The sequence below is a fragment of the Galeopterus variegatus genome, unplaced genomic scaffold (assembly GCF_000696425.1).
Source record: "Galeopterus variegatus unplaced genomic scaffold, G_variegatus-3.0.2 Scaffold486, whole genome shotgun sequence".
NCBI classification, from domain to species: domain Eukaryota; kingdom Metazoa; phylum Chordata; class Mammalia; order Dermoptera; family Cynocephalidae; genus Galeopterus; species Galeopterus variegatus.
The window spans coordinates 377,135-388,260 of NW_007726597.1; the positions used below are offsets into that span (position 1 = coordinate 377,135).

Genomic DNA, 11,126 nt, shown 5'->3' on the forward strand with positions numbered 1-11,126 from the left:
CCGGCCGCGCGGCCATTGGCTGAGTGGATACACACCCTCCCCCCACGCTAGGTCTGATGGGGGCGGTTGGTACTGACATGAGGGGCCGCTTGGAGGAGGACCCGGCGTGTGAGGCGGCTGCGGGGGTCGGGGCAGGAACCAGAGTTTGGGGGACTGAGGGACCACGAGGAACGGAGACGCAGGCCCAGGACTAGGGTACCATGGGTGGGAGATGGAAATGGAAAACCAGGACCGGGACTGGGGGATCCAGGGGTGGAAACCCTGGCCTGGGACTGGGTTCTGGAAGTAGAGTGGGGATGGAGGCTGGGGACCCAGGGATAGAGACTCAGGCCTATGAATTGGGGACCTATGGATGGAGACCCAGGTCCAGGTCTGGGGTACCCAGGGACAGAGACCCAGGCCCGGGACTGCAGGGCATGTAGGGCTGTGTGCCTGAGCCTGATTTGAGGTTCCCATAAGGGCGCCAGCACAGGTTTGGGGGTGGGGGAGACACTCTGGGCCTGGGGGAGCTGCCTGCCCCAAGCAGGGGGGCAGAGGTGGTTCCTGGGGGTGAGTACACAGGGGTGTGTCTGGGGCCACTTTGGGCCTGGAGAAGGAGAGGGACAGGACTGGCAAGTGGAGGGCGGAGCAGTGGGGAACAAAGGTGAGCAGGAAGGAGGAGGAGGCAGCAGAAGCTGGGCAGAGGGCAGAGGGAGGGCCTCTGGGGAAGGGACCTCAGTCCTGGCTCCCACCCCTTCCCTGGAGAGCAGGCGGCTGGCCAGCCAGGTCAATGTTCAGGGACTAGTTCTTGGCCCCTGCCCCTTGCAGGTGCTCGAATGTGGCTCCTCTCTGACCCCTTAGTCCCTCTGTGTGACATCCCTTCTGTCTAGCTGTCCACATCTGTGCCTTCCCTATCTGCCCTCCCTTCTAACTCTGTTGTCTTTCTCGTTGGGGTCAGAAACTCTCACTTCCAAGTATCTTTCATCAGCTGGGTTTGATCTCATTGAAGTTGTTTCCTCAGTGTTTCTCTGGCTCTCAGACCTTACCCCTCTTTTTCTTTGTGTCTCAGTGTCCCTCTGTTGTTACTCTCTGCACCTAGGGATGACTACGTAGGTGGCTGGCTGGCTGGCTGGCTGAGTGAGGGTGTGGGTGTGGTTTCTTTCTCTGTCTCTGCATGTCTGTTTCTGCTTATGTCTCCACCATCTAGTCCCCCTCCTGTGCCTTATTTTTCTCCAAAGCCCTTATCATCACGTAACATAATATGTGTTTTACTCCTTTATCTTGCTTTTCTATCTTCTGATTAGAATTTTAACCCCCTGAAGGCAGGGATTTTTGCCTGTTTTGTTCCCTGCTGTGTTTGCTGGGCTTAGCACCATTATTGGCAAGAAGAGGGTACTGACTAATTATTTGGGAAATAAATGAGTGAACATTTGCATGCCTGGGTCTCTGGGCCCTTCAGGATCTGACCTTCCTGCTCACCTGAACTCTGCCCTGCATCCTCAGGGTCCCTCCACACTGGCCTAAGCCTGTCTGTCTCTGGTGCTTCCACCTCACCTGCCATCGCCCCTCATTGTCTCCTGTCCATAGGCCCTGCCCCTCCATCCACCTGCCATGGGGATCCTGGACTCTGACCCCTGTCCTTTTCTCTCTCCACAGAAGTCACACCAGGAGCTGACTGGGAGCTGGGGCCACGGGCCTAGGAGTACCCTATACAGGGCTGAGGCCATGGCCCCGCCACCACTGCCATTGGCTGCCAGCACCCCACTTCTGCATGGTGAATTTGGCTCCTACCCAGCCCGTGGCCCACGCTTTGCCCTCACCCTCACATCGCAGGCCCTGCACATACAGCGGCTGCGGCCAAAGCCCGAAGCTCGGCCCCGGGGTGGCCTGGTCCTGCTGGATGAGGTCTCAGGCTGCTGCACCCTGCGGAGCCGCAGCCCCTCAGACTCAGCAGCCTACTTTTGCATCTACACTTACCCTCGGGGCCGGCGTGGGGCCCGGCGAAGAGCCACCCGAACCTTCCGGGCAGATGGGGCAGCCACCTACGAGGAGAACCGTGCTGAGGCCCAGCGCTGGGCCACTGCCCTCACATGTCTGCTTCGAGGACTGCCGCTGCCTGGGAATGGGGGTGAGGTGCTGGGCAGCTGCTCTGTCCTAGGGCTACCTCCATGTCTCCTCAGATCTCCCTCTGGGCATCCCTGTCTCTATTTTTGTGTGTCTATGGCATGTGCCTCTCTGGGTCTTTATTGAAAGACTGATACACAGGAAGGAACAAAAACAGGCAGAGAAAAATGATTTGTCTGCTTCTGTCTTGCTAGATTTCTGTCTCCCTTTCCCCCTCCCGTGGGTCTTGACCACAGATGAGTCAGAGGTTCCCGGGCTGGTGAGAGCAGCAGACTGAGACATGATCAGTCACCAACAGAGTGACAGGCACCAACAGAGGTCCCCTAGGAGCCCAGAAGTGGCATCTAACCCAGTCTGTGGAAGGTCAGAAAAGGCTTTTGGGCAGAAGACACCTCCCCCAGGGTCCTCATTTGGTGCAGGAAGGTAAAGTTTTGAGGTGCCCCATCTGGTGAGCCTTCATTGGTCCTGCATGGTGCTGCTGCTGGCTGCCTGGGGCCCCAAAGGTATGGTGACAAGGAGCCTTGCATAGTGGAGTCACCTGATCCTGGGTATCAGGTGTTGGGGGCGAGGAAAGTGGGAACCACAGCTCCTATGCCCTTCTCCCACATATGGGTCCAAAGGGCACTTGGTTTCACACCCAATCTCTGCCACTGTCTCAGCACCTGGGAGAGTGGGGCAGGGCTGCATACCTGAGTCTGGCCAAGTGAGAACTGGAAGAAAAAAACCTCACAGCAGGCTCTGGGTGCCAGCCCTCCACCAATTTCATTGGGGGCTGTTTGAAGAGACTGTTTCCAAGGTGAGGGGCCTGGGTCTCTGGCCTCTACAGACCCTGTCCTCTCTCTGCAGAGATCACCCCTGAGCTTCTGCCAAGGCCACCCCGGTTACTCCTACTGGTCAATCCCTTTGGGGGGCGGGGCCTGGCCTGGCAGTGGTGTAAGAACCACGTGCTGCCTATGATCTCTGAAGCTGGGCTGTCCTTCAACTTCATACAGACAGGTAAGGGAGTTGTAAGGAGGGAGACTGGGGGTTAGGACTCTTGAGTCCTGGGGAACCAAAGGAGTGGGTGGGATTCCTGGGTCAGTGGGAGGGGTAACAGGAAGAGCCTGCCTAACCTCCTGGTTTTCTATATTAGAACGACAGAACCACGCCAGGGAGCTGGTCCAGGGGCTGAGCCTGAGCGAGTGGGATGGCATTGTCACTGTCTCAGGAGATGGGCTGCTCTATGAGGTAGAACAGGAGCACTCTGTCCCTAATCCTGAGCCCTGGGGGACTGCAGAGGCCAGGAACAGAGCCCAGGCATCTGGTCTCCCACCCTCCAGGTGCTGAATGGGCTCTTGGATCGCCCCGACTGGGAAGAGGCTGTGAAGATGCCTGTGGGCATCCTCCCTTGTGGCTCGGGCAATGCACTGGCTGGAGCGGTGAACCATCATGGGGGGTAGGTGGGGCACTCCTGCTGGGGAGGCCGAGGATCCCCTGAAGGGAGGGATGAGCCCTCCCGGGCACGTGGATCCCACATCTCCCCCTCAGCCAAACCCATAGTCAAGTAAATCAGTCTGGCTGTGGGATGCCCCCGCCCCCAGTTCCCAGACATTTTTGCCTGTCTCTTTCCCAGCTGTTTCCCTGGTGCCTAGAACAGTGCCTGGCACACGGAAGGCACTCAGTGAATGCTTATCAAATGCTAGAACTGACAGGGAACCCAGCCCAATAAGAAGAGTCCGTCTGGAGGTGGTCATATGGCTGCGGTGGGCTCAGGGACAGTGGCCTCCTTGGTCTCATGCTGTCTGCTTCCCTGTCTCCCCCTGCTCTGCACTCTGTCTCTTACCCAACCCTGTTTGCTGTTTCCCACCGTGTGTCCATCTCTGTCTGTGAAGGTTTGAGCCGGCCCTGGGCCTCGACCTGCTGCTCAACTGCTCATTGCTGCTCTGCCGGGGTGGTAGTCATCCCCTGGACCTGCTCTCTGTGACACTTGCCTCGGGCTCCCGCTGTTTCTCCTTCCTGTCTGTGGCCTGGGGTTTCGTGTCAGACGTGGACATCCAGAGTGAGCGCTTCCGGGCCCTGGGCAGAGCCCGCTTCACACTGGGCACGGTGCTCGGCCTTGCTACACTGCACACCTACCGTGGACGCCTCTCCTACCTCCCTGCCACTGTGGAACCTGTCTCACCCACCCCTGCCCACGGCTTGCCCCGTGCCAAGTCAGAGCTGACCTTGGTCCCAAACCCAGCCCCACCCATGGCCCACTCACCCCTGCATCGCTCAGTGTCTGACTTGCCCCTGCCCCAGCCTGCCCTAGCCTCTCCTGGCTCCCCTGAACCCCTGCCCATCCTGTCCCTTAATGGTGGGGGTCCAGAGCTGGCCGGGGACTGGGGTGGGGCTGGGGATGTTCCACTGTCCCCAGACCCATTGCTGCCCTCACCCCCCGATTCTCCCAAGGCAGGTCTACTCTCACCCATGGCTGAGGGACCCCCAGAAATACCAGCATCCTCTGGGCTCCCACCTCCCACTCCTGATGCCCAGGTAGCTGTCTCTCCTTGGGGCCCATCGGACCACCTGTTGCCCCCACTGGGTACACCATTGCCCCCAGACTGGGTGACGATGGAGGGGGACTTTGTGCTCATGTTGGCCATCTCCCCCAGCCACCTGGGTGCTGACATGGTGGCAGCACCGCACGCACGCTTTGACGACGGCCTGGTGCACCTATGCTGGGTGCGTAGCGGCATCTCGCGGGCCTCGCTGCTGCGCCTATTCCTGGCAATGGAGCGTGGTAGCCACTTCAGCCTGGGCTGTCCGCAGCTAGGCTATGCCGCCGCCCGTGCCTTCCGCCTCGAGCCGCTCACGCCTCGCGGCGTGCTCACGGTAGATGGGGAGCAGGTGGAGTATGGGCCGCTGCAGGCGCAGGTGCACCCTGGCCTCGGTACACTGCTCACTGGGCCTCCTGGGTGCCCTGGGCGGGAGCCTTGAACCGAACCAAACGTGGGACCCGCCGGGGGCGGGACCTACATTCCAAGGGGCGGGGCCTGAGCTAGGGGGTGTGGCTTGGCTGCCAGAGTTAGGCGGAGGCCCTGCAAGTGCAAGGTTTCTGACCCCGTCTCAGGATTGCGCCCGCCCCACAAGAGATCAGCCGTTATATGGGAGGGTGACCTGAATTCCAGGGGTTAGGCGTCGTCACAGAGAGAAATGGGCTCGTCCGGACGGTAGTGCCTGACTAGTGTGGGCGAGGCTTGACGTCTGCGCTTTGGTCGTCCTTACCGGGAGGGGCTTAGTCCTGACTCTTGCATCCGGATCGTACCAGCCCAGGGCGGCTGAGGGCGGAGCCTATTTTACGCATCGCCCAATGACGGGACCTGGAATGTACGAGTAGGGGGAGGTCGCCTTAGTTAACTGGTAGGTCAGACCCCAGGTCTGGCTCTATCCTCTTCGGTGCCTCCACTTAACTGGCCAATCAGCCCAGAAGGGGCAGGTTCCCCGGGGCCGGCTCTCGGATTTGCACTAACGTTCCTCTCCCCCCCTCTACGGGTGGCGGCGGGGAAATTCATTTCCACTGTTGTGTGTCCTGCGCGTCCCCCGTCTAAAAAGCAATTCAAAAGGTCTATGCAATAAAGGCAGTCGCTTAATTCCTCTCAGCCCTTCACCCGTTCCTCCATTTGACAGCCCCCGGCAGGTACCAAACTTGGCACTTCCAGCAGCTACTGCCTTTTATGGGCCATAGCCCAGATCTGCCCACGTGTTGGAACCAGTGTGACCTGCTGCCCTTGAACCGGGATCAGTGAGCTGCCTGCTCCCCCACAACAGCTGGCTCTGGGGTTCTCAAGATTTATTCAGGATAGTGTTAACGGAAGCGTTGGGAGGATGGGGTCTTCGACGTGCTGGGGGCACACACAGAGGATCCTCTCCACCCCCGCGAGGGAGCGGGGAGGCCGCTTTTTCTTAAAAATATAAATGTATTTATCTGCATCATCACGTCCCTGGGGCACCCAGCTGGCCGGCCCTTGGGGCCACAGGGTGGTTAGGGAAGAGGGCGTCAGGGCGCAAGTCTGAGCAAGGCAGAGGACAGCTCTGCTGGGTGGGGGAAGGGGGTGGCCTCACAGGGCCCCGTGCTGGGCCTGGTAGCGGGACAGCACAGCGCGGTAGTGGGATAGCTCCTGGCGCACAGCCACCACCTCCTGCCGCAGTAGGGCATTCTCCTTCTCCAGGAAGGCCGCCCGCACTGATATCTGGTTCTCCTTTAGCCTCCGGGCGTCGCGGGACCTCTTGGCTGCCTCGTTGTTTTTGTACCGCCGGCTCCAATACTTCTCGTCCTATGGGATAGAGGGGTCGGAGGGCACTGAGGTCCATAGAGAGGTCCCATCATAGGTCCCAGCAAGAGAGGAAGGGAGGAGAGACACCAGAGCTGCTGCTTGCCCAGCAGTGGGGCCTAAAGAATACCCGGTCTCATGGGGCCAGCCCGTGTCTCACTTGGGAGAGTGCGGTGCTGATAACACCAAGGCCAGGGTTCGGATCCCGATGACACACAACCAATGGGGCCCCAGGTTGTCCAAGGCCCAGGAGGGCGCGTGAGGGACTCAGCGCGTGAAGTTGCCTTGCCTTTCGGAGGGAGGCGGGACACTGACCTACATTTGCCCAATGGGAGGCGGCGCTGGGGGCAGGACCGTGACCCAGTTCGGGCCAATGAGGCGAGAGGGAGGGGGAAGCACATGGCTCTGCGCGTGCTGCCTGATTTGGGGCGGGGTGGGGAAGAGAGGCGCTGTTTAAAGGAGCCCCACGTCCAAATGATTGTTTTGGGAAGCAAGAAGCCAAAAGACCGAGTAGCTGAGATTTAGGAAGAGGGAGATTAGTTTCTGGAAGAAGGCTGCTGTTCTTTAATACCGAAATATTTCCCCACCGCGCCTAGAATCAGAACACTGAGAAACAGGAAGTATTCTTTCCCTTTAATAGCTTTGTTTTGTGGGTGATTCCCTTCCCCTCGAGGGGAGGCTTGAGACCGGCAGGCGCCATCCTCGAAGGGGAGTCTCAGCGACCATGGGGGGCACCATCCACTGTAAACAGAGGACACCTCGTATAACTTCGTATAATGTATGCTATACGAAGTTATTACGGTGCTGATAACAGGAAGGTCACGGATTTGGATCCCCATACTGGCCAGCCGCCAAAAAAAAAAAAAAAAAAATACCCAGTCTATGCTGAGATGGGTACCTAGAAAGGCCCTGGTGGTTAAGGAGACCAGGTCCCCAGCAACACTAAGGCATGAGATAGACCCCCACTCCCAAGGAACTGGGCTTCCAAGTCTGCACTGTGCAAAGCAGACCCCAGCACTCCCCACTTAAAAGGCGTGCAGTTAGCTCCTGGTTGCTAAGGATGCTCATTCCCTAGCAACAGGGTCTTCAGGGTCTGAGAGCTTCTCCAAGTGAAAAGCACTGTCTTACACATCACCTTTCTAGATCATGGTTGCCAAGGAAAGCTTAGGTCCCCTAGTGATGGGGTTTGGTGTCTCATAAAATCCTCCCAGAGCTGGGCCCCTTTTGACCTGGCTGCCAAGGTAACCTCATCCCTCCTCAGCAAACAAAAGTGAGGTCTAAGTGGTCCTGATTGACCATGGCCAGTCTCTGACCTTCTGGCCTTCAACTGGGGCCAGGGAGCTGCCTCCTCCCTAACAAGACCTGGTTGATAGAAGAGTTGTCCCTTAACAAAGGGGCCTATCTGGAGATCTCCCCAAAATATTATACCCAGGGTCCTCCAATCCTGGAATTTGGTTGCTAAGGAGGACCACTCCTTAGTAACAAGGACCACATAGCTCAGAAAGATTCTCCCCCATTTATTTATTTATTTATTTTTGTCCTTTTTTTTGAGACCGGCTGCACTGCGTTCAGCCAGTGAGCGCACCGGCCATCCCTATATAGGATCCGAACCCGCGGCGGGAACGCTGCTGCGCTCCCAGTGCCGTACTCTCTGGAGTGCACCACAGGCTTGGCTCTCTCCCCCATTTAATTAAAGTCTAGTTCCTGTTTGATAGGGCAAATCCAGTCCCTAACAAGACAGCCCTGCAGCAGGGGAAATCACTGGTCTAGATTTGGCATATAGGCTGGTCCTAGCTGCTTCAAGTAGTTGTGTCTTACACAAGAACACAGCAAAGTCTTACGAGAGAAGCTCAGGCACCTCTCACTAGGGGAGCTCCCAGTAACAGCAAAAACATGCTAGAAAGATGCAATAACTGCCCAAACCACCCCAAATCAGCTTGTGGCCCTGGATGCTTTTGTTTTTCTTTTTCTTTTTTTCTTTAAAGATGACCAGTAAGGGAATCCTAACGCTTGACTTGGTGTTGTCAGCACCACGCTCTCCCAAGTGAGCTAACCAGCCATCCTTATATACAGATCTGAACCCGTGGCCTTGGTGTTATCAGCACCACACTCTTCCAAGTGAGCCACGGGCCGGCCTTGTTTTCTTTTTCTTAAAATACTTTTTATATTTTTATTTTGGGGGGGGCACTGGATGCTAATGGGAACCTGAGGTGTCTCACCAATGTGAAGTCCAGGCACAAGAAACAAGCCCCAGAGAGGCTAGCAAAGTCTGCATTCTAGGCAGATCACTCCAAAGGATGCCCCGAATCAGAGATCAAAGGCCTAGCCCCAGCCTAGTTGGCTACTAAGGAGACACAGGCTGATATCCTGTTACTAAGGAAGACTGTCCTTAGCAACTGCGCCTGGTGGAACCAGAAGCCTGCCCCTCTGATTATTCTGGGTGCAAGTGATAGACGCTCCAAGCCTGCACAACCAGACATAGCAGGGCTGGCTAAGTCTGCATCCCACAGTGACACTGTCTTCATAAATCTTAGGCCAAAACCTCTACCCCTTGCATCCCATGGCCAAGGAGGACTAATCTTTGGCTGCAGGCCAAGAGCGCATGAAAGCTAATTCCAGTGAGAAGCCTGGGCCTGAGTGCAAGAAAAGGCCCATCTATGGCTGTGGGGCCTGTCCCCAGCCAAGCCTGTGTCCCACCTCCGGTGGTGCTCACCTTCTGCTCCTCTGGCACCTGAATTTTCCTTGCCTTCTTCATGATTGGCTGGGGCTTAAGTTCCTCCTCTGAAAAGCGATGTCTCCGAGGGTCAAAGGTCTCATGGCCGGGAATGCTTGACAGGGCAAGATCAGCAGGGTCGGGTTCAAAGGTCATCAGCACCTCCACCGTGTCTGGGTCCACAGGGCTAGGTGTGTCCCGAGAGGTCAGGCCTTGGAGAAACAATGCATCACCTGAGTGTTTATTTTGGGAAGGGGGTTCCCAGAGGCTACCCCCTGCTCCCGTATCATATCTACCACATGGAAGGCCCTTCTGGGGGTCTAGCGTAAGGCCTTTCAGGGATTACCTCTCTAAAATGAAGGTTCTTAAAAATGAAGGTTCCCTAAGCCATAAAAATGCTTAGACATGAGCCGGCCCGTGGCTCACTCGGGAGAGTGCGGTGCTGATAACACGAAGGCCCCGGGTTCAGATCCCATATAGGGATGGCGGGTTAGCTCACTGGGTGAGCATGGTGCTGACAACACCAAGTCAAGGGTTAGGATCCCCTTACCGGTCATCTTTAAAAAAAAAAAAAAAAAAATGCTTAGACATAATGAAGCCAACTCCACTTTTAAAACAGGGAAACTGAGGCCACGTCATAACTGACTTGCCCTAAGTAACACATGAGTCAGGGCTATTGCTACTAAAACCTCGGAACTTCAGAGTCAGGGTATTAATTTCTTTCCCATAGTCTAGTTACTGACTCCCTGACCAAAGCTTAGACCCCAGGCTGTTCAGAGAAAAGGAATCTACTACATTGAAAAATCTCAAGTTAGACCCTAAGAGCTACTCGCTCCAAAGGGTTAGGGAAGATAAGGAGAAACATCTGAAGTTCCAGAAGGTTGATTTGAGAGGCGGCGCCTGTGCCTTTAAGCGCGAGCAACGGGGCCAGCTGAGGACACAGGTTCAGGGCCGAGTCACGTGCTGAAGCCTGCTACCCTCCTCTCTCTTCCCCACCCCCGCCACGGGTCCACTCACGTTCCCCATGCCCCGCACCCCCCCCGCGCGTGACGCGCGTGCGCGAAACGCGGAGGAGGGAAGGGCGGACTCACGTGGCGCGGGAATGTGCGGCTGTGAAGGGGAGGGCCTTGGTTCTGTCAGTAGGTCGGACCAGGGGCAGGTATGCCCAGGAATCCCTGACCTGTAGTTCGTCCCTGGAGACCTCAATGTGCCCGAAGGGAAACACCTTTCCTCTTGCTCTTTCAGGTCTCCCAGCTCCAACCTCTCAACCTCCAAGGATCCCGACCCCCCTGTTCTCTGGGTAGCACTGGAGAACAGGCCCTCTCGACCTCCCCAGGCTCCCAAGCCCCTCACCACTGCGGTGCCCATGATTTGGGGTCCCAGGTCCTCCTCGCCCGAGAATATAGAAAGCTCGGTCCTCGCTCCACTAGAGGATCCAGAATCAAAATTTCCGACCTTCTCCCCTCTGGAGGACTTCGGGACTCTGGGTAGAAGTACGCCCCAGCCCCCGCACGCGCACACACTGGGGACCCAGGATCCTGGGCTGCCAGTCCCTTATGTACTGGGGAAACGGAAGTCTGTGCTCAGCCCTCACCTTTTCCCCGGTAGAGGGCCTAGGAGTTCCGGTCCTATCCCAGTTTCACTCATTCTGGACCCAGATTCTGGGGCCCAGTCAACTCCCCAGTAAGTAACCGGTCTTCCCGGCTTCCAGTCCCGGCTCCACGAGTATCCACACTCTTTGTCCCCACGTCCCACATAAAAATCCACAATATCCTCACGGGCAGTCTTTTTTGAATTTGGGGTCCCAAATCCCTCCTCCCCTATGGATACAGGAGACCATGACCCATTATGGGATACAGAATATAGCCTCCACCCACGACATGTCCAGACCAGGAGACCCAGAAGCCAGGTCCGCAGCTCCAGTCCCACCCTCCCAGCCCCCAGCGCCGCACAGCCTCACCCTCTAGGGGCCCAAGCCCCGCCCAACCAGGGTTCCGCCCCGCCCCCTTCGCCGCACC

The 11,126-nt window shown here is 57.2% G+C and overlaps 2 protein-coding genes across 4 annotated transcripts; one reads left to right on the top strand and one right to left on the bottom strand.

Moving 5' to 3' along the window:
• The first annotated feature begins 1,636 nt into the window (after nucleotides 1-1,636).
• Nucleotides 1,637-5,723, top strand: LOC103587745 (sphingosine kinase 2). The gene is made up of 5 exons (XM_008569285.1): nucleotides 1,637-2,107; nucleotides 2,950-3,099; nucleotides 3,236-3,330; nucleotides 3,423-3,538; nucleotides 3,975-5,723. Exons 1-5 carry the CDS (start codon nucleotides 1,705-1,707, stop codon nucleotides 5,059-5,061), a joined length of 1,851 nt encoding a protein of 616 aa, XP_008567507.1. The 5' UTR covers nucleotides 1,637-1,704; the 3' UTR covers nucleotides 5,062-5,723.
• A 298-nt stretch (nucleotides 5,724-6,021) lies between these two features.
• On the bottom strand, nucleotides 6,022-10,635 carry LOC103587743 (D site-binding protein). Of its 3 annotated transcripts, none has more exons than XM_008569282.1 (3): nucleotides 10,564-10,635; nucleotides 9,109-9,320; nucleotides 6,022-6,398 (listed from the first exon to the last, which is right to left on the bottom strand). In XM_008569282.1, the coding sequence occupies exons 2-3, from the start codon at nucleotides 9,262-9,264 to the stop codon at nucleotides 6,183-6,185; spliced, it is 372 nt and encodes a 123-aa protein (XP_008567504.1). In that variant the 5' UTR covers nucleotides 9,265-9,320; nucleotides 10,564-10,635; the 3' UTR covers nucleotides 6,022-6,182. The 3 variants fall into 3 exon arrangements, with proteins under 3 accessions (XP_008567504.1, XP_008567506.1, XP_008567505.1); XM_008569284.1 differs by lacking the exon at nucleotides 10,564-10,635 and adding an exon at nucleotides 10,200-10,326; XM_008569283.1 differs by lacking the exon at nucleotides 10,564-10,635 and adding an exon at nucleotides 9,455-9,476.
• Nucleotides 10,636-11,126: the final 491 nt, after the last annotated feature.